Source organism: Mobula hypostoma, chromosome 22, assembly GCF_963921235.1.
Source record: "Mobula hypostoma chromosome 22, sMobHyp1.1, whole genome shotgun sequence".
NCBI classification, from domain to species: Eukaryota; Metazoa; Chordata; class Chondrichthyes; order Myliobatiformes; family Myliobatidae; genus Mobula; species Mobula hypostoma.
In genome coordinates, this window is record NC_086118.1 from 18,194,913 (window position 1) to 18,222,733 (window position 27,821).

Here is a 27,821-nt window from a genome sequence, read left to right on the forward strand (position 1 = left end):
TTTTTCTGGAAGGAGGCTCTCAAACAATAGGATATAGGTAGAAAGTTGAGCATCTTTAGTATTTCCTTTCCTCTAACATTGCTAATGCTTAATCTTAAAGTTAAGATTCAAGGCAAAGATCAATAATGTTTAAACACCAAGCTTTCAGTGGCTTTGAGGTAAAGAATAAGACTTGATTTTACTGAATGTTCAAGCAGTCTTGAACAGCCAGAAAGCCTTCTCTTACATTAGAATTTTAAGGGCTTAAGTCAAAGTCACCATCAAAATCTTATATAGCAAGTGTGGAACATAAAATAAACTCACCTCAACATGTCTTTTTACAGTTATGGTTGCCAACTTTCTCACTCCCAAATAAGGGACAAAAGTAGCAGTAAGATCCTGGGACACTTTACCCCAGGGGAGACTGCCATGACCATGAAGCCTTGCGCGGGCACCTGTGTGCGCATGCGTGACGTGTGCATGTGATGTGCGCATGCGCGTACGTGCCGATTTTTTTCCCCCACTAATCGGTTTTGCCTTCGTCTTCCTGACTATACTGTACATACATTATTTCTACTTTATATAGGCTGTGTCTTTATCATATCATTCCTGCTTTTTCTATATGTTAGTGTTATTTATTTTCGGCTTTATGTGTTATTTGGTATGATTTGTTAGGTTATTTTTTGGGTCTGGGAACACTCAAAAATTTTTCCCATATAAATTAATGGTAATTGCTTTTTCGCTTCACGCCATTTTGGCACGAAAGGTTTTATAGGAACGTCTACTTTAGCGGGGGAAATATGGGACAAACCAACTTAGCCCAGTATACGAGATGTCCCGGCAAATACGGGTCAGTTGGTAACCCTATGTTCAAGTTCAGCAGTGTGTGACAGGGAATGAGGAAAGGTACAGCTGACTCATATCGCTCCCTCACGGCCCAGTAGCACATGCTTTGCGGCCCGGTACCGGAACACGGCCTGGTGGTTGGGGACCGCTGTTCTAAATAGTAAGAAACACAGGTTTGCAAAGAAGAATTTCAGGCCACATCGTGACACGTGTAATTGATACCAATTATCAAGAGATACGAATTATCAAGGCAGTCCTTTAGTTCCTTTCGATAACCATTATTGTTAGTGTGCTGAGTTAATTAGAAATGCATTCAAAGATAGTTTAAACTGCAGTAATTTTAAGTTAGTTTGGCTTCAGAACAGGGCCTCTGCCCAAACTTCAAATCTGATTTAATTTTAACCATTTCTTTAACTTGGAAATTACCAGATCTGTGTAACAGATTCTTGGGAAGAATTCCATCGCCATGGGAAAGGCTGGTGATGGAGAGGCTGGAATGGTAGTACTACTTCTGTAGTACCAGAACAGATGATGTCAAAGATATCTTGCAAATCAAACATGATGCACGTCAGAATTCTAACCAAGGTTATGGATTTCATCAGATCATTCCCCAAACCAAAGTAGGGAGACCTGAGGTTGCCACTCCAAGTGAGAGAGAGCCCATGAGTATTGTTGGCATTAGTTTGAACATTATATGTTGATAAGATAAGTAGGCAGAGGAGGTATATCATTGGTTACCTTGGCTCTCCCCGTAGCCTATTTCTTCAACCAATGGTTGTTCTAGTACAGGGCGGGAGTAGAAAGGTTGGAGTTAGGTAGGCATTGTTGGTGACATTCAGCATTGTGCTCTGTAAAGTGGTGGCATTCCACACTGACCCTTGAGCTTTGTGGTCATTTATTATGGCTCACTTTCAAAATTTGTCTGACTTTAACAACCAGTTTGCAGTTTATTGACTATGAAGGTGACTGCATTCTCCATAGTTTGAATCTGTCAGGAGGATTTGCAGTAAGTGAGAGAAGTTTGAAGGATTTTGTTGCTGGTTGGAGCAGATTTGCTTTTTGGCGGTGTGCTGCTGCTTTTCTGTCATACTTACTCTATCAGTTTTAAACTTGAAGGACAATGTTTGTTTCTCTGTAACTGTATCCACTGATGGAATGATTTTTCACTTAATGTAATCCTGAGCATTTATTTCATATTTAAACAATGCCAATTAAATGTGGAAGACTGCATATTTATAAAAATAAGTGGATGTTACTTGACTTTCCATTCTCATTATCTCTACATAACATTCAACAACCAGAAGATTTTATTTATTCATTTGGCAGTTTACAGATTAACTCAATTCCTCTGAGGTATGTGCTGTGGTATGTGATATTTGGGACCACTTAGCGAACAGCCGGTGCAGCCATAGCTGCACTTCATATAGGATATCAGTTAAATATTCATGTACATTGATGGAGCCTGGAAGTGGATCTGTTTTTTTTTCAATCACAGCTTAAAACAAGTGAGCTTGTTTTGCAAAGAAGTGCCTGGTTTCTGCCCAGGGAATTATTCCCATCTCCAGGTACTGCTGAGTTTACCTCTGCAAATACAAATCTGACCGACTATTAGCCAGAAAGTGTTCCATACGACGATGGGGCCAGTAGGTGTGGAAATGATTCAGTGTACATTCAACAGCAGATGAAGCAGTTTCTGGAAGTAATGTCCTTCCTTTCACCTTCACTCTGTTTCTTTCCCTGGTCCAATTTACTCCATTTAACTTATTTAAACAGAAAAATCTTCCAATGTGAGACATCCTGATTAATGGCTACATTGCTTAAAACCTGAATATTTGAATGTTTTGCAGAGGCATCAGTAGATTGTATGAGATTGTTCAATTGTGAAAATTGGTCTAAGGAACTATTAGCTTTTTGACATTGCCTATGAAACCAAAATGTGTTATGTAAATCTACTTCCAGATATCATCATATTACATCATTCATTTATTGCTAAGCCTTCTTGCGTCCTGTGGATTTGAAATACGTTTTCATCAATCAGTACCTCGCATCTGAGTGTCAGCGATGACCAGGCTCAGTTAGATGGAAAGGGAAGATTATTTTCACTTTCTCCAAAAACATGCATTAATCCCAAACTCAGAATGGCATTCAGTATGGACAATTCCCTTTTCCACTCTGACCACCTGAGTGCAATATAAATTGACACAATGTACACTGAGTTGAAGTGTTCAGCCAGAGAGTGGGGTGTCCATGGAATTCATTGCCACAGAGGGGTGTGGAGGTCAAGTCATTGACTGTGTTTTAGACTGAGGTTGATGGTTTCTTGGTTGGTAATGGGTTTAAGGAGAAGGCAGGAGTATAGGGTTATAAAAGTTTAGCCCTGATTTAATGGTGGAGCTGACATGATGAGCCAAATGACCTAATTCTGCTCCTCTGTCTTTTGGTCTTTTCCAATTTTAAGCTGTTTCAATGAGTTAAAATCCAGTTAAATACAACTTTTTCTTTTTGTGACTTAAGAACATAATAGAAGGCCCTTGAGCCTTTCATAAAAATAATAGCTTATCTATGTCAACACTATTTTTAACACATTTCATATATTCTTTGATTCCCTTAATGTCCAGAATGAATACAATGACCAAGCTTTCACGGCTGGCCAGGTAGAGGGTGCCAAAGGATTTTCTCCTAAATGATACATTACACCACCAATCTCTTATTCTCAAACTGTACCTGGCTTGGACAACTGAGACAGGGAAACATCCTTCTTGCTGCCAGCCTGTCAGACCCTTTAAGGATTATGTAAGTTTGTATGAGATTCACCTTCATTCTTCTAAATTCTGAAGTAATCCAGTACCAGTGTACTCACTCATTGTTCGTGTGGCAAACCAACCAACACTGTCGATATAATACCTCTTCTCTGCATTCTCTCTATGGCAAGTGTAAGTTAAGATATCAATGTATTATTCTTGTATACTAGAGTTGCTGTTGTTATTGAGTGCTGTCAAGTCGTCATTGACTCATGGTGACCCTACCCTATGGATAATATAGTTGTCCACAGGGTTTTTCTGGCAAGATAAGGAAGTAGAATGCCAGGCCTTTCTTCTGCACAGATATTGCTGCTGCCCAACTTGGGACCCAGCCGGTTTCGAACTCAGGATCATCCACCTCGAAGTCTAGTGCTGATGCCACTACACCACAGGCCAGCCTGTAATCAAGTATAGGGTGCCAATTAAAGCACCAGTTTTAGAGGAGAAAGTAAAAAGAGATTTTATTGATTACTTGTTCTTTTCCCATGTTTTTCTGGAAGTTCCCATTTCTTCCTTCTCATATTTTTCTTGCTTGTTTCTTCCTACTTCAATTGATATTTGCAAGTCTTTTTGGCTGTGTACCTCAAAGTTCTTCTATGTTTATTTCTCTTGATGATAAGTATACCCTGAGGCTTGATTAACCTGTGCTCATGTTACAGCACAAGGCATGATATTTATATATCTTGTCCTATTCAGATCTTGTCTTGTACACCTGTTTCTTCTCGATGTTTATGTTGCATGTTTAAAATAGGTGCAAAATACATTGGGAGGAAGGGAAAACATGTCAGTATTCAGCTATTTCAATAGCAGTATTTGTGCTTCATGCTAGAAAAACAAGAATATTCAAATGCTTACTTTACATATGGGTACTTATTTATAGTAATCCTACTTGTTACTCTTTTAGCAAAATGCTGGATCTATTATGTCTCCTTAACAGTGGCTGGAAACTTATAAACAGTCGAGAAACAAAGCAGTCTCTAGCATTTGAATTCTTTAACTTGTTTCATGTGAATTCAATCTTAATTGTATGATAGCCACAACATTCACTGATGCAGCAAAGTTCAAAGTAAACTATTTTATCAGAGTACATACATTTCACCACATAGACACTGAGATGCTTCTTCCTGCAGTCATATTCGGCAAGTCTATAGAACAGTGCCAGTAAACAGGATCAATGATAGCACAAGAGCATAGAAGACAACAGACTGTGCAATTGCAAATGTAACAAATAGCAATAAATATTGAGAGCATGAAATAACAAGATTAAGAGTCCTTAAAGTGAGATCTTGAACTTGATGGTGTGAGTCCTGAGGCTCTTGTACCCTCTACCAGATGCTAACAGCAAGAAAAGAGCATGGGCTGGCCTGGGTGGTGAGGATATTTGATGGTGGATGCTGCTTTTCCATGTCTATGTTTCATGTAGATGTGCTTAATGGTTGGGAGGGTTTTATTTGCGACGCACTTGGACAAATCCCTTTTGTACGATTTTCTACTCAAAGGCATTGGTGTTCCCATGCCAGGCTGTAATGCAGACGATCAATATGCTTTCCACTGCACACCTGTCGAAGTTTATCAAGGTTTTTGATATCATGCCAAATCTCTGCAGACTCCCGAGGAAGAAGAGGTGCTGTTGTGCTTTCTTTGCAATTGCATCTGTATGATGGGTCCAGAACAGGTCCTCTGAGATAGTGTCACCCAGGAATTTAAAGTTACTGACCATCTGCACCTCTGATCCTCCGATGAGTAAATGGCTCATTGACCACTGGTTTCCCTCTCCTGAAGTCTACAGTCAGCTCCTTGGTCTTGCTGACATTGAGTGAGAGGTGGTTGTTATGACACCACCCAGCCAGATTTTCAGTCTCCCTCCTGTATGCTGATTCATCACCATCTTTGACACCTTTGGTAGCAGTTCTGGTGGCACTGTAAATCCAGAGCTCCTTGTTGGACTGTTGGCATAATTGTGATTTCTGGACATTTTACCAATGCTTGACGTATCTAATACTAATTATTCAAGGCAACAACCCCTTCCTATAAACGCTGCCCGTAAATTTGAAGGCTTATTCTTCCAAAAGGTGCTCTTCAGTGATGTAAGTACTTTATTGTACTTCCATCTCCTCTCAACATACTGCCTACAGAAGCCACTGACAGGAGTAATTGAAGCTATAATAAAGGGTTGCTTATGGCCTATATAATGTTCGCTCTCTGGCCTGTGAACTCTGCTGAAGCAATTTCTTTCACACTACTGGCTTAAGATTCAGATTCAAAGTTTATAAATAAAGTCAGTTTATAAACAATTTAAATATATAGTTTGGAAGAGGAAGAACACTTAATGTACTTTGCAAGTGAATTTTTACTAGTTTTCTATGTGGACCCTCAGGGCTGTTTTATTTGTAAGTTCACGATTCGCTGCTATTTATAGAGATTGGATGTTTCACGGGTTTCTGTGACTGTTAGCTGCTAGATAACATGTTAATGTGATCTGTAATCCTTTGCTTAATGCAACAGTGCACTGTTCACCTGCTGACCTGCATCCAAAGCACACTGTGATGCAGTACAACTGGTTGATGCTAATATTGTACAAAAGCAAAATACTGCAAGGGCTGGATAAAGGTCATTTTGACCCTGACTTCATTATTTCAAATTAATGGCAGATTATGACTTGTACTCCATGTTAAAGAGGGCAGTTTGTCTGGTGAACATGTCAGGTAACAAGCTGATATTTCACCCCTCTGGTCAGAGGCTCTGGCCCACAAACACCTGCACACAGGATTTACATAATACAACCCACCTCCCTCCAAACATTTGCATCAATTTGAAAAGAACCTTTATAAAAACTGTAAGAATGGTTACTTTTTTTAAAAGGTGACATGTCTTTAAGTTGCTTTACAGTACAATAGGACTAAACTGGTATCTGGATTTATGCATAGTTATGTAATAAGATAAAGCAGAAGGGATTTGTAAAAGATTTTCAAATATTTTGTTTTGACTGCTATGAGACTGTGATAATCTTCCCATAATTGTTTATCATCCATGGGTCAAGCTATCAGCTTTTGATCCCACCTGCTTCTGATTTCTAGTATGTGACAAAGGTGGAGGACCTGTCACCTTCCATCAAAACAACAAAGAAAATGAACTAACTAATATGAATGCATACCAGAACAGGGATACATTTGGCAAGTGGAAGCAGAGAAGGAGTGAACAGTGAAGGTAGGTAGATGTGAGGAAAGAAAAGCTTTGTCAACAGGAACACTCTTAAAATGCAGGCTTCTTAACATTAAGTTTCATTTTCTTTTTATCCACCCAATTGAATAGCCAATTGTAATTTGTTGTATTAGATCTGACTTAAACCTCCCTGAGAGATAGTTATATACCATTTTGAAAGAAATAATTATCTTAGTAGGTCACCTTTGGCATTAAAAATGCTAAGATCACATCAAAGGAAGAATGGTTGACATTTATGGGACAGTTTCTCATGTGGGATTGCTTGAAAGCTCTGCAGTTTGAATAATGAAGGCAATTTGAATGCAGCCTACATTTCTGTTAACATGGCACCTGCATGTGTATCAGCAGATTTTTCAGCAGCACGTTATTGATTAGCTTCTCTGCAATCTTGCGCTGCACAAGTTTATGTGGTGTCAGAAATGATCGTGAGTGGGAACCCGAGCCATTCCTGATATTACCATTGCTGAAATTCTGGCCTATTAAGCATGACATGATTCCACTATTTTCTTCTGATGCTTTAGCTTCAGAATTAAGTTGTTTTAACTGTGGAAGTGTACAATTAGTGCAGACAGTACTAGAGAACATTTTGCTGACTTAAATATGTGCTCCCAGACACGGATATATAATGAACAGTATACTCTTGCAGTACAGGGACAAGGAGCACAGGGCATACAGCCGACACATTTTTTAAGAGGGTTGGAGAGAAGGAATCTTACAACTTAAAGCTAAACCATGATTTTCAGCACCAGTCCCTTACCTGAAGTTCTGTAAGGGACAATAAGATTCAGCAAGGGCACACACATTAAAACCTTCCAGGAATTTGAAGTAGCAAATGAGGGAGAGAGATCGTAGCTGGGGGGAGCCATTTGAAAAGAACAAGTCTCATGGGAATGAATTTTATTTGAGCCAATAGAAAGAAGTGGGTGGTAAGTGAAGCAGCATTTTTTAAAGCAGCCATTGCTGCAACGGGCCAATGTTAGAGTGGAAGGCTTGGACGAGAACAGACTTGGGAAAACACAAGCAGGCTCTAAGTAAGTTTCCAGTAAGTTTTTTTTCTCTTTCTTTTTCTATTAGTAGATAGCTACTGTGCTGAGAATGGATCCAGAGTTAGTGGTATATTCTTTCTGAGAGATGTGGGAAGTCTGGGAGATCTCCAGTTTCTCCAATCACTACATCTGCACAAAATGCATTGTGCTGAAGCTCATTAAAGAATGCATTAAGGAACTAGAGCTGCTGCTCAATGACTTCAGCTCATACACGAGAATGAAGAGGTGATAGATAGGAGCTACAGAGAGATAGTCGCCCCTAAGTCACAGGAGGCAAGTACATGTGTGACAGAAGGAGGAAAGGGAATAGGCAGCCAAAAAGAGGTGCAGAATACTCCTATGGCTATTCCCCTCAATAAGAAGTATACTGCTTTGGATACTGTTGGGGGAGACAACCCTCTGAGGGAAACAGCACCAATCAGGTCTCCATGGTTCAGAAGGGAAGTGTGGCCGGGGGCGGGGTGGGGGGGTAAGGGGAGTGCAGTAGTGATAGGGGATTCTGTAGTTAGAAAAGTGAACAGGAGATTCTATGGGCGTGAAAGAGACATGCGGATGTTACGTTGCTTCCCAGGAGCCAGGGTCAAGGACTGGATCCACAGCATTCTAAAGATGGAGGATGAGCAGCCAGAAGCCATGGTACATGTTGGTAGCAGCAACATATGTAGGAAAAGGGAGAATATAGGTAGTTAGGTAGAAAGCTGAAAAACAGGACATCCAGGCCAGTAATCTCTGGATTGCTGTTTATACCACGTACCAGTGAGGGTAAGAATAGGACGATTTGGCAGACGAATGTGTGGCTGAGGAACTGGTGCAGAAGGCTGGGTTTCAGATTCCTGGATCACTGGGTTCTCTTCTGGGGAAAGTAAAACCTGTACAGAAAGGACAGGTTACACCTGAACCAAGGGAGACAAATATCCTTGCTGGCTGCTTTGCTAGAGGCTGTGGGGAAGGTTTTAAACTAATTTGGCAGGGACATGTGAACTGGAGTGATAAGGCTCAGGTTGGGGTAGTTGGTAGGCAATTAGATGCAGTGTGTCGTGTGACTCTGAGGAAAGACAGGCAGATGACGGCACAATTGCAGTCAGTAGGTCGAGTTGAAGAGTAACATGTAGCATAATCAAAAGCGGCGATGAATACAGGACTGAAGATGTCACATTTGAATGCATGTAGTATACAGAATAAGGTAGATGTTCTTGTAGTGCAGTTAGAGATTGGCAGGTATGTATGACGTTGTGGGCATTACCGAGCCATGATTGAAATAGGATCATAGATGGAAGCTTAACATTTAACATTGTATCAAACATACAAGCAGGGAGGCAGAGGGGTGGAGTGGCTCTGTTAATAAAAAAAAGAAATCAAATCTCTAGAAGGAGATGACATAGGATCGGAAGATGTAGAATAGTGGGTAGAGTTAAGAAACTACAAGTGTAAAAATACCTTAATGGGAGTTATATACAATTCTCCAAACAGTAGGCAGGACATGAGGTACAAATTATGATGGGAACTATAAAAGTCATGTAAAAAGGGCAATGTTACTGTAGTCATGGGGGATTTCAATATGCAGATAGATTGGGAAAATCAGGTTGGTGCTGGATTCCAAGAGAGAGAGTTTATGACAGTAGAACAGCAATAGCTGGAGTTTCTGCGGTCAAGTCGGAGGGCACAGAATAGATATAATATATCCCAGAGATGAAAATGTATTCTCAAGGGAGGATGATGCAATCGTGGCTGACATAGAAGCAAAAGAGAGGCATAAAATATGGCAAACATTTGTGGGAAATTACAGGATTGAGAAGTTTTCAAAAACCAACTGAAGACAACTAAAAAAACATTAAGGAGAGAACATATGAAAAATAGTAAGCTAGCCAATGATTGAAAAGAGGATACCAAAAGTCTTTTCAGATGTGTAAAGAGTAAAAGAGTCGAGAGTGAATATTGGACTGCTGGAAAATGATGCCAGAGAGGTAGTTGTGGGGGACAAAGGAATGGCAGACTAATTTAATAAATATTCATTGTCATTCTGCACTGTGGAAGACACTAGCAGTATGCCAGAAATTTGAGAGTGTCGGGGGGAGGGGCAGAAATGAGCGTAGTTGCTTTTACTAAGGTGCATGGTAAGCTGAAAAATATGAAGGTAGGTAAGTCATCTGGACCAGATGAACTGCACCTCAGGGTTCTGAAAGAAATAACTGAAGAGATGGTGGAGGCATTAGTAATAATCTTTCAAGAATCACTGCATTCTGGAATAGTTACAGAGGACTGGAAAATTGCAAACGTTATTCCACTTTTAAGAAGGGAAGGAGGCAGAGAAAAGAAAGTATAGGCCAGTTAGCCTGACTTCAATGGTTGGGAAAATGTGGGAGTCCATTACTAACCATGAGGTATGGATGTACTTGGAGGCATGTGATAAAGTAGGCCAAAATCAGCATGGTTTCCCTATAGGGAGATCTTGCCTGACTTGGCAATGGCAGATATGAAAAATATGGAAGAAAACATCAAAGTCAAATGGGTCAAGGCAGTAGAAGCAGACAGATCAATTGTCTTTGTTCCTACCATGTGCTTGGACATAGAGGTTGCCATTTTGTGGAACTGTTTTATGCCTTCCATTTTGTGAATGAAGTTTCTTTGCTTTAAATAAGACATAATGATACTTCAAGTTATCTGCTGGACTAGAGGTAATTTCCAGATAAGAAGTTATTTGTGAAATGTTCTTTGGTTGGATATAACATGCAGGTTTTTGACTGTTGAAGTAAATATCTGTTTTGTATGAATCAACCTTGTTGCTGATTGAGAACAAAGAGCCATGAATTACCAATTGTCACTTGCTGGGAAGAGGGCTGGCCCAGAATAGAGCCAATAAAAAGGTGTTAAAGGTCAGACACATGACCTACAGCAAATTACACTGGAATGCTACTTTGGAATTGATAAGAAATGAATATCGAAGTGGATACTTTGATTGCACTAGCAGTGATAACTCTGGAGAATCACCATCACAAGGATAAAACTCCCCTTGCTGGGAGCTGGGAGAAGAAAGGGTATATCGCCTGGGCAATTCAGTGTTATAAATTGGACAGGTGGTCTGGTGAGTATTGATACGGAGGGAGCAGTGGAATTCATGTTCTAAGTTGTTGGCTTGTGGTCAATGAAGTTGCGTTGTTTGTGCAAGGACAATAAAATGTGAGCTTCGATTAATTACGAGCTGCGTAGTGAATTTACTAACCTAGATTCAATAACAAACAGTCAACATGACAAACTTGCTGGAATTCTTTGGAGGAGTAGTAGGCAGGATAGTCAAAGGAGAGTTTGTGAAAGTTGTTTATTTGGATTTTTGGAAGGCCTTTCACAAGGTGCTGCACATGAGGGCTGTTTATCAAGATAAGAACCCATGGCATTACAGGAAATATACTAGCATGGTAACAGTTTGTCTGACTGGCAGAAAGCAAAGAGTCAGAATAAAAGGGGCCCTTGTTGGTTGGCTGCCAGTGACTAGTGGTGTTCTGCCGGGGTTGGTGTTCGGACCACTTTTTTTCACGTTATATGTCAATGATTTGGATGATGGAATTGATGGCTTTGTGGCCAAGTTTGCAGATGATACGGAGGGGTAGGTAGTGTTGAGGAAGCAGGGAGTCTACAGAAGGATTCAGACAGATTGGGAGAATGGGCAAATAAGTGGCAGATAGAATACAGTGTAGGGAAATGTATGGTCATGCATTTTGGTAGAAGAAATAAAGCTGTAGACTATTTCTAAACTGGGAGAAAATTCAAAATCAGAGATGCAAAGGGATTTGGATGTCTCCGTGTAGGATTCACGGAAGGTTAACTTGCAGGTTGTCAATGGTAAGGAAGGCAAATGTAACGTTAGCATTCATCTTGAGGGGACTAGAATTTAAGAGCAAGGATGTAATGCTGAGGCATTATTAGGCATTGGTCAGACTGCACTTAGAGTATTGTGAGCAGTTTTGGGCCCCTTATCTAAGGATAGATGTCCTGGCATTACCGAGGATCCATCAGAGGTTCACAAGAATGATTGGGTTAATGTATGAAGAGCGTTTGCTGGCTCTAGGCCTGTACTCACTAGAGCTTAGAAGAATTAGGAGAGGATCTCATTGAAACCTATCGAATATTGAAAAGGCCTTGATGGAGTGGATTATGGGAGAATGTTTCCGGTACTGGTCTGAATTTGAATAAGAATTGCCGCCTCAGAATAGGGCAAGGACTGCATTGCCTTCAGCTGTCAAAGAAACTATTACAGTAAATTTTAATACTTCCAGGATGGAGCTGGAGATATTCATAACTTCTTGCTGTTTGTGACATTGTTTTTTAAGACAGATACCTCTAGCTGCTTTTCAAAAAGCTAACATTCCTAGTCGTTAGTAAGCAGAGAACTCACATAGCATGTCATAGCAGACAGTGTTATTACCATAATCCACAGTGGGTTTATTTTTTTTGCAATTGCCAAGTGCAATTTCAGTCTCATACTAAAACTGACAGGCATTCCACTTTTTTGGTATGTAGCTGGTGATTGACTCTAGTGAACCGTGTAGTTCAGTGCCCATATACTGGCAACAGTCATGGTTACCTCACTCTGTGGCACCTTTCTGTGTAATTTGCCTTTGAACTATCAGAGCAAACCAAAACATGTCCACAGGGCAACCGAGTCTACTCGCTGAAAATGCAGCTCATGTCTTTGATACACAAGGCACCTACATATAGAGTAGATACAATGGTAGTTGTGCTACTACGCAAAACTGACACAGCGATTTCTGCAGCTAACTTTCCCCTATGGGGGAAGGACTCAGGAGAGTGAATAGAACAGCATGTGTCACCATCAAACAGCAACAAGATGAGGAAAGGTGGGGGGAAAAGCAGCCTCAATAACCCCTTGGTACACCACATCTGTGATTAACTTGCTCACAACCTTAATTAGCAACCTTAATTTCCAGCTTCTCTGCAGTTCCACAATGTTCATTCTCTATACCACTGACAACACATACTTGCCCAGGAAATAAACACTCCTACCTAATTTCATAACATAAATCATGTACAAAAAACAATTATTTTCACACATAATTCAAATGGCCGCCTTCTCTGTTCCTCTGTGCTCCCTCACATGGTTACCACAATAGCTGCTGCATGGAGTTCTGAAGGCTGCTAGAAGTCTTTGAAGCTGGCTGGGGATAACTTTGAGTGTCTGGGCTGAAAAGGAGTACCTGTAATTTGCACCCTCTCGGCATGAGTAGCAGTGGTTCAGACTGGCAAGTCTACTGACAGACATGGACAAAAGATGTAATTCATACAGCCGATTTGTATTTTGTGGAGTCACTGTATTCCCCTTCAGCAAACCAGGTAACATGCATTGATCCTTGGGCTTATAATGACAGGACCCTAAGCTTTCTCTTGGATGTTGTGTGAATGCAGTGAAAGATGCAACACTGGCCAATAGACTGTGTGTCACAGTAGAATTTATAATTGTGTGAATGATATTAACACGAGGTTCATGGTGGAGGTGATGATCTCCAAGCTCTGGACAAAGTCATGTATGCAAATGGTTCAAAACTGTGCCATAGTCCTTAGGATTATGTTCAGGAAATGTTTCACCAAGCAGTTCATCATTCATGCCTTTGGCTTCATTGGATCATGTTCCAACTCATTACTCAACTGAATGTGCATTCATGTGCATTCTCTATCTCAAGTGAACTGGCATTGCCCCTTCCCACTGACTTGACTGTAGGACACTTTTGTTTGGTGTCTCACAATGTTTGGATCCCACCTTCATGCTATTCTTTGAATTAAGGCTGAGAGTTGCTGACTGACAGAGTGAAATCAAGTGAGTGGGTGTCTTCAATGTCACTCTTTCTTATCTCCGTTGCTTTGATAGGTTTCATTTCTTGGCTTTTTCTGAGATGAAAGTGAAACCAAGATAATGTAATGATGCAAGGGATGTGGAACTGTCATACAGATGGGGAAAGATCTGTCACCGAGTAACCTGGGGGTACAATACTGCAGCATTCAGGTTGGCCGATGTATATTGAGAACACAGTTCTCTCCATTGCATTAATTGATTCTTTGAAAGGATACTTTGACAGAGCTGGTCCAAGCAAACTGAGATGCAAGAAATTTTAAATTAGTGACCCTGCTAAGGCACCCTACCAGATTTTATTCTCGTTAGAGATAATACCATGTATGTAAACTTGAGGAATTTCAAAATGAAGCTGATGTGAAGTGGCGATTAAGCATGATGGTAAGGAAATCTGTTTGGAAACATGACCTCAGGGAAGTTTCTTTTGAGAAGACGGGAATAGCTGCCTTTAAAAAAAAATCACTTAACCTTTTAGTTTTTTCTTTCCTACAGTAAACCTTCAACATTGCCTCAATTTTTTTTTCAGAATGTTGTAGTAAACACTTTGCAATCTGCAACAATTTTGGTAAAATAGTTAGATTTCAGAAATCATGTTTCTATATTTTGTTTTTTCTCTTTCATTCATGTAATTTCATTTGTCCACAATTACAGTTTGGCTTGGTTCTTTGATGCTGTTCTCCCAGAATCTCCTCATTAGCAATGTGGTTTGCTGTGGCTTCATTCACAAGCCCCAGCCCTTATTGATTTGAATACAATACTGGCAAATCTGAATGCATTGTGAATGGCACGCCTGATGTTTACACTGTGTCAAGGGAGAGAGGATGAGTGAAGGATGTGAATGTTCGGTTGGAGTCCGGTTGATGGGAATTATTGTGGGAAAAAGTGATGGGGCTATAAGAGCTTTTGGTTGAATGTGGCATTTTGAGATTATTCATTCAATTGACCAGCTAATTAAGATCAAGGAATTTTACTCTTAAAGTTATATTTGTTTGCTTGGAGTTTTATATCTGGCCTATTCATTATTTATTTCCATTGCTGTCTGCCTGGGGAGCATCCTGGTCCATCATTGGTATCTCTTCCACTAAAGACTCCATTACCTTGAAAACCTTGTTGCCCATACCTCTCCCAAATTCTGCTGTTATTTAGTGTTACCAACTTTCTGGATGTCTCTAAGCATTATGCTCCTCCCATGGCTTGCTCAGTAAGGTTTCACACACAAAATGCTGGAGGAACTCAGCAGGTCAGGCAGTATCTATTGAAATGAATAGTTAGTCAACATTTTGGGCTGAGACCCTTCTTCAGCTCTGAGAACAAAGGGAGAAGATGCCAGAATAAAAAGTTGGGGGGAGGGGAAAAAGGCTGGAAGGTGATAGGTGAAGCCAGATGGGTGAGAAAGGCCAAGGGCTGGAGAAGAAGGAATCTGACAGAAAAGGAGAGTGGACCAGTGCTGAAAGGGAAGGAGGAGGGGGCCCAGGAGGAAGTAACAAGCAGGTGAGAAGTGGTCAGAATAGGGAATCGAGGAGGGGGAGGGGAATTTGTTTACCAGAAGGAGAAAGCGATATTCATGCCATTAAGTTGGAGGCTACCCAGACGGAATGTAAGATGTTTCTCCTCCACCCTGAGGATGGCCTCATCTTGGCAGAAGAGGAGGCCGTGGACTGACATGTCAGAATGGGAATCGGAATTAAAATGTGGAGGTGTTCGACAAAGCAGTTCCCCAATTTATGATGGCCTCAGCAATGTGGAGAATGCTGTATCGGACACACTCAGGACACAATAGACAATGTCAGCAAATCAGTCATTGAGCTATCACAAGATGCAGCATGAAAACAGACTTGATTGAGGTGGCGCTGACCACCAAGTACACATTTACACTAAACCTACATTTGTCCCATTTTGTATTCTCCAAGATTCTGCAAATCACCTACAAATTAAAGATGATTTACAACAGTCAGTTATTCCACTAATTTGCATATTTTTGGGATGCAGGAGAAAGGAGAAACTAAAGCTCTGGTAGTCACAAGGAGAACTTGTAAATTCCTCATAGACAGTACTCAAAATCAGGATTGAAGCTGGGTTACTGGTACTTTGAGACACTAGCTCTACCAGCTGGGCAAATGCACCACCCCATGTTGAAATACTGGATAAATATGCATACAGATCCTCTCACCATACATAAGAAATACATTTTCAATATGTAATATACTATTGGAAGAGGGTTATAGAAATTCCAAAGCATAGCAGAGTCACAATTGGGATCATTATAGATGAATTGGAGGCTACCTTGAACATGTAAAGGGGGTTTCGATTTTTATGTTACTGCGGAGGCTAATTAAAATGGCGTCTTTGTTATGTTAATCTGGGGAATGCGGCTTTGTTGTCTTAAATGCTGAGAAAGTTTGCGCTAGCAGCTTGTTGTGGTTTAGAGGGTGATAAGAAATACGTTATTAACCAATTGGGATAGTAGTTATGGTTTTGGTGTATTTGAAGATACTGTTTGAGAGGGGGTTTGGGAACAGAAGGCGGGAGAGCGAGACAGAGGATGGACGAGGTGCTGTGAGTCCGCTAACAGGGTCGGACCCCGAGCGGGACGTTCGGCAAGGAGATGGAGACAGATTCGTGTGGAGCGTCTGGTGGACCACCATTGTTGGTCCCAGGCGGCCGGTCGAGGTGGTCCGAGGGGGTCGCAGGGTGAAGAAGAAGGTCCTTGAGCTCCAACGGTTTTTTTGTGCACGAAGAGATTGAACTTTGATAAGTGTGGCGCCTTTTATTTTCCTTTTATATTTTATTCTCTTTTAATTATATAGTTCCAGTAATATCTATAAACTGTATATCATTTAATTGCATCTGGTGTATTGTCTGTTATTTGGGTGGGGTGGGGTACCTCACACAGCATCCACACAAACTAATTACCCAGTTTGGCGGGGCCAAGGCTGTTTTCCTAGACGACAGCGAGCCAAGCGACCCTGAGGGTGGCCAGGGGGGCTACAAACATAATGGGCTAGGAGGCCTGATTCTGTGCCCTGCCTGACTCTTAATCTTCCTTTTCAACATTTTATTTGCAATAGGAATTTTAGACTGGAGCTCACAATGTATCATACTTCATAATCCTTTTCAAACTGACATCTATTAACCTACATCAGTGAGATATTTCCCCTAAATGTCATTTATACCACCAAATAAAATCAATGCCATGCAGTTGAGAATCAGTTTAATACAAGAGAGCAATTTTACACATATTTCTGGATAAGTTAAGACATGTTAAGAAATTCATTGTGAATATCTGGCAGGTTTTTCGTATGTCCAAGTACTTTTTTCAAGGGCAGAATTTTCAACAAGTAACACTAACTATTGTGCAAAATTCATCTACAATGAAATCTCACTGCAAAATCTGCAAAATGACAAGTACACAAGAAGATAAATAAGTTTAAACGGCCTTGAACCTGCTTTGCTGTTGAGTAAAATTATGTTTGCATTTTAATCTATTTTCACATTTCATTATGCTCAACTCTGCAATTGCCTTTATTAAGTCTGTAGATCCAGTTTCCAACACAGTTTCTCACTTTCAAGCAGAATATGAAAACTAGGAAATCATTTAAGAGATAATTAATTAAGAGATTATCAAATAAAACTATATGTTTCCTGGCTGGATCCTTAGAAACTGCCCCGTATACACCGAGGTTATCCTCAAGGCTAACTTCGTCAATTTGATAGTTCAATCTATATGAAGATTAACGATGTCTATTATTATGGCAATATCTTTCTTTCAAACTGGCATTATGTATTGATTTATACTCTATGCTACACAGTAGCTACATTTAGGGGGTTATAGATTGCTCCGAGCAGTGACTTCTTGCAGTGACTTCTTTCCTTGGCTGTTTCATATTTAGACCCAGAAGGAGTCTCTATATCTTGATCAGCTGAACAAGCAACATTTCACAATAGAGTACTGATCTCACCTTTTATTAACAAATCTGCCCCGCCTACTTGTCATGTTTTCCTTTCCCCCCGTAACATCAAATTCCTTGAAACCATATGTCTGTCAGATCATACCAATTTATTTCTACTGTGCCAATTCATTTCTAATGTTGCTGATACTGCACACGCTCAGGTAAGCACATTTTAGATAAGTCTTTTTACTATTTTTGCTTTTCTAACTCTGTTTGCAGATAGATTCTTATGACCCCTCCCCTCCCTTTTTCTCAACCATGATGTTCCCTCTCCCTGCTCCCTTCCCATTCTCAGTCCACAATAGAAACCCATATCAGAATCCGGTTTATCACCACTCACATATGTCATTAAATTTGTTTATTTTTTGTGGCAGCAGTACACTGGAATACATAAAATTGCTGCAGTACTGTGCAAAAGTCTTAGCACCCAAGTTATAAATACGTGCCTAAAATTTTAGTACTGTCACGTACCCCGTGATGGGAATAAAGAACCAGCAGAGATGGAAAGCACTTTGGAGTCTAGTATTACTATTAACTAATAATATTTATTAGTAACCTCGCAATACAGTAATATAAATGTAGATAAATCAAACAGGTTAGCAATGATTTTATATATATATAAGTAAGTATATCAGTAAGTGTGGAAATATATGTATAAAAATCAAACTTCTTTAAGTCTAGGGATAAAAAGATACAGTTTTACGATGATGAGTAAAGTTCAGTTCAGTTCGTGGTATTTAGTTGAGTAGTGATGGAGAGAGAGAGAGAGGGAGAGATTTGAGTCTTCAGGTGAGCTGACGCCGTCGATCTTCTCGTTGTCCTCTGAAATCCTTTAGAAGTCACCGACTGACTTCAACAAGGGGGACCAGTTTTTCTGTGGTGGAGCTTCCTCCCAGTCAAGGGTGGACACATGGACAACTCCCCACCAGTCAACCCCTTTCCTTTCCACTGCAAGAGCGACGGATTGATCCACCTGACCAATCCTCCAAAACCCACTTTTTCTGCAGGCATAACAATGCTCATTCAGTGTCCAAAACATGTGTCTGAGGTCTATCATCTGACCTCCTATTTTATTTTCTCGTGCTGGGCACCACCTGTCAGTCAAATAACTCCTCCTTCCTCTCTCTGTGTAAGAAATACACCAGCATGCCATGTCCTTGAAGAAAGTATAAACAACCTGTGAGCAGTCTTCATCTCTCTCTCTCTCTCTCTCTCTTTTAAAAACAAGTTGTTGGTGTTAAATAACTCTCTCTCTCTCTCTTTTCAAAAGCACAGTTAATAGGGGTAATTCAGTTCCCCGTCACAGTACAGTACTGTCCGAGGGCAAAATCTTTAAAGTATACACAAATTGTTCCTGACAAAGTGACAGCGGGAAAATTGGTCTTTCAAGGCAGCCAAGCCAGCTCTATAGATCATCTTCAAAACGTTTCATCATTTTGAGATATACATCAGGAAACATAACCGATACATTTCAATGAAAAATACTTCTAATTATATTTCATCTCCATCACCTTACCATTTGCCTAAATCATGAACATACATGACTTGAGTAACAGGCTACCTTAAATGGGCTCAGAAAGGGCTGTCTGTCCACCAACTGTGGTGCATAAATTGGCTTTGATGTATTACACTGGTAAGATTTAACCTCAGTTGATAGAAGGATACTAATTAGTTGTACCTGACTATACCAAAATGTATGTATGGCTTATATTTATTTGACCATTAACCCTTTAAATTTCACTATCGTGTATAGTACTCTGCCCCAGTGGACAACCAACAGTGCACTCTGAGTAGATTTTGAAAATATCTTAACATAAATAAAACAAATCTTCAGAGAGCTTCACTGCCCAGGAACCCACCTATTTTACCCTATTTAATTCTAGCCTAATCACAGGACAATTTACAATGACCAATTAACCTACTGGTCAGTATGTCTTTGAACTGTAGGAGGGAACTGGAGCAGCCAGAGAAAACACATGTGCTCACGGGGGGAATATACAAACTTCCTACAGCTGGCACTGAAATTGAACTCTGAACTCTTGGCACCTCGAGCTGTAGTAACTACAACACCACTGTGATGCCCTCATTGATATTTATACAATCTTTAAGTATGGAATTTTGTCCAGCACAACACATACAAATCCTGTTCATGTTTTGCTCTGGGAGCTTGAATTATGGCTGCTGTAGTTTGTTGCCATACTATCTAATTCCAGATCCTGCCATTGTTTTTATTTAACACAACTAAAATGCTGTTATAGGGATATTCTTGTGTACAAGTAAATTATGATTTAAATGTTGCTGAGTTATACTTCCACCTCTGCAGTAAGCTTCAGTGAGTTTGTTAATGTCTATTAAGGAAACCTCAAAATAGTTTAATAAAGAGAACTGAATTGATACGAGTGAGACTGCAGTGACTATAATGCGCAAACACCAATTAGAGTAGAAAAAGCTTTACAGATAAATGACAAATCAGCATTTATAGGCAATACTTTGATCTGATCAAATGATTGAAGATATTGAAATTGTTATCCATTTCATGTAGATTTTCAAGTTGAATTTTAACTTTGATTCCTTTACATTCTGGCGCTGTGGATAGAGGGTCTAATGAGCTACAGGCTTATACTTGTTTAAAGTTGTTGCCAAGGCAATGGCTGCTTTTGGTGGTAAAATATATTGTATACATAACATAACCCAAATAGAGCAGATAGTGGACATCTGAAATAATAATTCAGACGAAGCCATATCAACCTGGATCATTAACTCTGTATCTCTGTCCATAGATGCTGCTGAGTTTGTCCAGTATTTGCTTCACCTAAATGCAATTATATCTTTCACGGCTGGTCAATTTACTTTTATGTTACTTGTTCTACAATTTCAGACTCTAAGTATGGTCATTCACAAAATATACAAATGTGCTCATTAATACAATTTATCTTGTACAACTGAGGTTTCACATGATCCCTGTAGGAGCCATACAGTGACCTTATCAAATGAGAGTATAGTTACATGTATAGTACTGTGAGTTATAGCATATTCTTAGTCATATTATATTGAATAATCATGCTTTTGGCAAGAAATTGGAGTCATTGCTTGATTGATCTCCAAAAATGGAGGTGAATGACCAGTGTTAAACCAGCAATGCGTCTTGCCTGAACTGACTTTGATTAAGTCCAGACCAGATCATGGTTGTCATCATGCACAGCAAAAATATTGAATCATATTGGCACTAGCTGAGATGTACCATGAGATATAAATATGTTAGCCTCAAGAAAAATATGCTGTTGCAGTCTCTGAACTACTGATGCCAATGTCGCATCCCTTGACAGTTCAATTGTAATACTTTAGATGCGGAGAAATAAATGTAATTTCCTACAGGCCAGGAATGTTGGCCAACTGTTGATGCATTACTTTGGCAGCCATTGATGAGAGTTAAAGTTTACAGCTGCATGATCTTAAGGGCTCCCGTGACTTTATCATTTAGCTGTTGAGATTTCAACATGGTCAGAAGAAGTTGATTACTGATTTGAGAGCATGTTTTTGTGCGCATATCTAAAACAGGGAGTCCAATTTTCTGCAATCACAGATTTATCAGTGTGCATATATGTGTATGTCATGATTTTCCTAACAGCCACACTTTTTTTCAGTCTGTCTGATGGCTGGCAAGTATCCCATCAAGGGCAAGAGCTGATAAAACTTTTTTTGACAGGTATATATGTATGTGTGGTTTATTTCTCAATTTGCAATTCTCCATTCTCCACTTTAAGAAGTGAATAAATTATTAGGTTATAAAAGCAATGAAGACTCTCTCCAAAGTATTAACCACATCGATATTACCTTTATGGTAAGTTGTTGGAAGATTATTTGAGAGGAGAAGGTAACACTGAAGAATTTAGTTCATAGTCATAGTCATACTTTATTGATCCCGGGCGAAATTGGTTTTCGTTACAGTTGCACCATAAATAATTAAATAGTAATAAAACCATAAATAGTTAAATAGTAATATGTAAATTATGCCAGGAAATAAGTCCAGGACCAGTCTATTGGCTCAGGGTGTCTGACCCTCCAAGGGAGGAGTTGTAAAGTTTGATGGCCACAGGCAGGAATAACTTCCTATGACACTCAGTGTTGCATCTCAGTGGAATGAGTCTCTGGCTGAAGGTACTCCTGTGCCCACCCAGTACATTATGTAGCGGATGGGAGACATTGTCCAAGATGGCATGCAACTTGGACAGCATCCTCTTTTCAGACACCACCGTCAGAGAGTCCAGATCCATCCCCACAACATCACTGGCCTTACGAATGAGTTTGTTGATTCTGTTGGTGTATGCCACCCTCAGCCTGCTGCCCCAGCGCACAACAGCAAACATGATTGCACTGGCCACCACAGACTTGTAGAACATCCTCAGCATCGTCTGACAGATGTTAAAGGACCTCAGTCTCCTCAAGAAATAGAGACGACTCTGACCCTTCTTGTAGACAGCCTCGGTGTTCTTTGACCAGTCCAGTTTATTGTCAATTCATATCCCCAGCTATTTGTAATCCTCCACCATGTCCACATTGACCCCCTGGATGGAAACAGGGGTCACCGGTACCTTAGCTCTTCTCAGGTCTACCACCAGCTCCTTAGTCTTTTTCACATTAAGCTGCAGATAATTCTACTCACACCATGTGACAAAGTTTCCTACCATAGCCCTGTACTCAGCCTCATTTCCCTTGCTGATGCATCCAACTATGGCAGAGTCATCCGAAAACTTCTGAAAATGACAAGACTCTGTGCAGTAGTTGAAGTCCGAGGTGTAAATGGTGAAGAGAAAGGGAGATAAGACAGTCCCCTGTGGAGTCCCAGTGCTGCTGATCACTCTGTCGGACACACAGTGTTGCAAGCACACGTACTGTGGTCTGCCAGTCAGGTAATCAAGAATCCATGACACCAGGAAAGCATCCAACTGCATCGCTGTTAGCTTCTCCCCCAGCAGAGCAGGGCGGATGGTGTTGAACGCATTGGAGAAGTCAAAAATCATGACCCTCATAGTGCTCGCTGGCTTTTCCAGGTGGGCGTAGACACGGTTCAGCAAGTAGACGATGGCATCCTCAACTCCTAGTCGGGGCTGGTAGGTGAAATGGAGGGGATCTAAATGTGGCCTGACCATAGGCTGGAGCAGCTCCAGAACAAGTCTCTCCAGGGTCTTCATGATGTGGGAGGTCAATGCCACCGGTCTGTAGTCATCTTTGGCACAGGGACGAGGCAGGACGTCTTCCGCAGCACAGGAACCCTCCGGAGCCTCAGGCTCAGGTTGAAGACATGGCGAAATACTCCACATAGCTGAGGGGCATGGGCTTTGAGCACCCTGGTACTGACATCATCCGATCCTGCAGCCTTGCTTGGGTTGAGACGTTTCAGCTGTCTTCTCACCTGTTCAGCTGTGAAGCCCACCGTGGTGGTTTCGTGTGGGGAAGGGGTATAGTCATGAGAGCAGGGTGGGGGACTGTGAGGAGGGGTAGGAGGGGAGAGTGGAATATGTGTTGGTTGGGGGCCAACAACAGATGACTCATGTGGGGGATGGGCAGGGGCCACAATGTCAAATCTGTTAAAGAACAGGTTAAGTTCGTTGGCCCTGTCCACACTGCCTTCAGCTCCTCTGTTGCTAGTTTGCCGGAACCCAGTGATGGTCCTCATTCCACTCCAGACCTCTCTCATGTTGTTTTCCTGGAGTTTCCACTCAAGCTTCCTCCTGTATCTGTCTTTAGCCTCCCTGATCCTGGCTTTCAGGTCCCTCTGTATTGCCCTCAGCTCCTCCCTATTTCTATCTCTAAATGCCCTCTTTTTAGCGTTCAGGATGTCCTTAATGTCCTTTGATACCCATGGCTTGTTATTTGAATAACAAAGGGCAGTTCTTGTCAGAACATTGCAGTCCACACAGAAGTTGATGTAATCAGTCATGTACTCTGTGAGCCCATCAATATCCTCTCCATGTGGCTCACAGAGTGCCTGCACGTCTGTCACCTCAAAACAACCCTGGAGCGCCTCATAAGCCTCCTCCGACCATTTCCTCACTGTCCTCGAGGTTGCAGGTTTATCCTTCACCAGAGGCACGTAGCCTCTACCATTAGCTGATGCCCAAATGCACACCTTTGGAAAGGTTTACTGAAAATTGATTTCCTGAGAACTATAAAGCTTATGGAACTAACCTGGGGTTTGTGGGTTATGTAATGTAATTATATACTGAATCAGTAGGAAGATTATATTTAATGTTATGACAGGCAAATTAATGGGTGTGACTAGATCTAGACTTTACAGCAACCCAAAATTCAGTGCATTGACTTGGAAACGTTAACAAGCAGATATTAAGTAACTAAATTAAAACAATTCCTCCTCAATGTAACTTGATTCTGATCAATAATTATTAAGGCACAAAGTATGATTGGTGATTAGTAGGTCAATCTGCTGCTTTTTTATTAATATGGCCATGTTCGTTTCCAAGAACTGTTGGAGAAGAGGAATCTAGTCAGGTCTGATGTTACAAAATTGGCAGTTTCCTTATGAAGAATGAAGACCCAAGTTCTGTACACTATGGATGGCATTTTAATAGTAATCTGTGTAGAATGCACTTTCACGGCACATGCTCTTTATTTTTTTATATAGGAGATTGGTGGCCTCATATACAGCTCTGAGTTTCAATGTGTTATAATGCAGACTGTGAGGCCATGTAATGAGGTCTCTATTCCTAACACAGGCATTGTGAATGATACCCAGTATATGACCAGTTCTCTCATACCAGGGTTCTGTAAACCATTACATTGATGCTCCTGTTGGTCAACATGTACAACTAAGATGCGAGATCCTCATGCAGCACTTCTGGCTCTGAGTAAAATCTCATATCATGATTGAGTGCTATGTATAGGTACCAGAAGGTAACTTAGAGACTGTTGACTGCTGTTGCTGCCAGTTCAGCCAATTGTAACTACTTTGAAGGTTGTTCATACAGCCTTTTATAACTCTGTTGGCATGTTGAAAGAATCTTCCATTTAATCCTATCTTTCTATCCATTCCTCATACCCCTACTAGTATAATAATCATTGTATAAAAACAGTGCAAGTTATTTAGGAAATTATGAATCTAACTTAAAACTATATTTCAAATCATAACAACACATTGCACCAGTATTTTCTCTTGATGTTGTCTCTAATTATTTTGCTAATTAACTTAAATGTTGTCATCAGTTTTAAGTTTTTTTTGCCACTGAAAGTAGTTTCTCCTTATTTGCTTGACCAAAGCAGCCACAGTTGCTCCATTTGTGGCACCTAAAGTCCTATACAAGTGGTGCAATTTTTGTAAACCTAGTTGCTGAATTTCCAAAAACTGTTAACCACAATACTCCAGCTAGGGCCTAACCACCATTTCAGAAAGGTTCAACTAACCAGAATACAAACTGAATTTATGTACATATTTGGCCATAACACACATGAAACACACAGCAGTAGTATTTTAGAATCTCTGCCTAAAAGGAACGATGTTAACTACACATTAGCTTGAACGTTTTGTGTGGAGCTGTTTCTATTTGAAAGCAATCCATAAGACAGCATAGAAAATAAATAGTAGCCTTCATTGATTCACTGAACAGTTATAGCATAAAAGAAGTTATTCATTCCATTGTGCTCTTACTCGTTTGCTATCAGAACCGTTCACTAGTCACAACCCCTAATCATTTCTCTGTAGCCTTGTAAGTCTTTCCTCACCATATGTTTACCCAGTTCCTTATTCAAGGCTTCATTGGATTCTACTTTTACCATGGTTGCAGGCTGCTTTATATATTAAAGAAGAATTTTTCCATGTCACTCTCCAATACCCTTCTCATTTATTCTTTCCTCTGGGCACTTGGCCTCAGCCCTTCCACTGACAGGAACAGCCTCTCACCCTCCATTCTTTCCAGATTCAGAATTATTTATGTACTTCCATCAAATCTCCCCTCAGCCTTCTCTTCTTTAGAGAATACAGCACAGCTTCCTCTAATTTATTCTTATGGGTATAGTCCTTCATCCTACAAGATATCCTATTTGTAAATCCTTTTGGTCGTCCTTTAATGCTTTTTTCATCCTTCCTATAATGAGGCAACCAGAATGGAACAAAATGCTACGGTTAAGGCCTTTCCAGTGTTCTATAAAGTTCAGCATTATTTCTCAAATTTAATACTCTATGCCTCTATTGATAAAGGCCTGAATTATTTATGCCTTATTAATCGCATTCTCATCTTGCCCTGCCACTTTATCACTTGTGCACATACACCATCAGTACCCACTCCCATTCCTGCATCCTTTAAAAACAGTACTTCTCATAGTGTTTATCCTCATTCTTCATGTCAAGACTTATCAGCACACATTTTTCTGCATAAAACTTCATCTGATAGATATCTATCCTTTCTTCCAGTGAATTTATATCCTAATGCAATTTATAACGAAGGTCTTCACAGTCCATAATACTACTAAGTTCTGTGGCATTTGCAAATTTAGAAATTATTTTACGCAGCCTAAGACTAGGTCATTAATAAACTTAAAAAACAAAACCCCTAACACTTATCCCTTGGAGTGCCACTGTTCATCTTCCTCCAATCTGAAAACCAGCCATTCATCATGACCTACTGATGTCTGTTAATTAACCAGCTTCATATCAGTGATGTCTACAATATTTCCCTTTTATGCAATGTGTTTCAGCTTTGCTGAGATGCCTGTCATGTGCCACCCAATGGTGTGTTGTTATACCTGCATAATAAAGAGTTTTGGTTCCCAGTGGGCAATGCAAGGGGTTCACCCGAAACTGGAAGCTATGATAGCAACTGGGTTTTGCGCACAGAGTTGAGCTGCAGTTCAGTAATAAAATATTCTATCCCATAAAAAGTTTGTCTTTATTTAGAGCAATCATAACACTCTGCACCGAACAATCCATTTCCTGACCAAATGCTTACAACTTGGGTGAAGAATCACTTCTTAAACTGGAGACTGAGTTTTGATCTAAGTCATCCCTTCAGGAGTGGAGAATCATGTATTTTTGAAGAGAGTATCGCATACAAAAAAAAATCAAATTCAAGTTCAGATTTCGATTTAAAGAGTGCATCGTGTCACATAAGCATACCCCAGAGCTCTTACAGCCAATTTGTTGCATTGGAAATGTCATCACTGTTGTAGTACAGGAAATTGTATAGAAAAAACCTAAGGACGGAATGGTCTAAGAGAGTCTACTTCTCTAAATGCCTGTGGTTGTTGAACAAGAAACAAATTCATGTACTTAATTGTCAGAAAATCCAATCTAACTCTTACCAGTATTCCCTTGCTATATAGGGTGATATATTTCAGCTGCATATTTTTTAATTGTGTTTTATCCTTCACAGGCTGGAATTATTACAGATGCCCGTTTGAAGGAACTGACCCCAACAATGCCAGTGATTTTCATCAAAGCTATTCCTGTAGACAAGCAGGACTCTCGGAATGTGTATCCCTGTCCAGTTTATAAAACACGTCTTCGAGGCCCTACGTTTGTCTGGACTTTTAATTTGAAAACCAAGGAAAAGTCATCCAAATGGGTGTTGGCTGGAGTTTCACTCCTCCTGCAGATTTAAGCCAAGAGTTTGCACATTTGTTATAGAATAACTAGACAGAAAAATACTCATACAATCTGATATAGATCACTTATTTTAGTACAAAGATTAAATTGATTTTTTTTTTAGGTATAATAGTTAATCTATTTCTTTTAATGTAAAAATTCACTAATAGAGAATGTTGCTTTGTAAACTAGAGACAAAACGTTGCACTGAATTTGTGATTTCCCAGTCTGAATCATGCACAAATATAACTTGATGCTGCAGAAGTGTATTTTGTTACATGTCACCAGAAATGTCTTTTTCTCTTAATAAAGACCCATTTCTAATTCTCTTTTTATATGTAAGATACACATTTGGATCTTGTTCCCAGCTGATTTTACACTGTGAAATTAATGAGTAAATACAACACAGTATGTTGGCACCAGTTTATGTAAAGTGTGAAGATGAGGGTTCTTGGATGGTATAAACCCTGGTGATGGAACAGTTGACTATTTTACCTTCACAACTTTTAAGTTTCCATGAAT

The 27,821-nt window shown here is 40.2% G+C and overlaps 1 protein-coding gene across 1 annotated transcript in view; it reads left to right on the plus strand.

The window, feature by feature from the left end:
- Nucleotides 1-27,605, plus strand: part of dnah9 (dynein, axonemal, heavy chain 9) — a 585,611-nt gene extending 558,006 nt beyond the window's left edge. Inside the window, exon 69 of the mRNA XM_063074264.1 lies at nt 27,088-27,605. Within this exon, the coding sequence (XP_062930334.1) occupies nt 27,088-27,315 (228 nt within the window). The 3' untranslated portion in view covers nt 27,316-27,605. The remainder of the gene's footprint in view (nt 1-27,087) is intronic.
- The last annotated feature ends 216 nt before the right edge of the window (nt 27,606-27,821 follow it).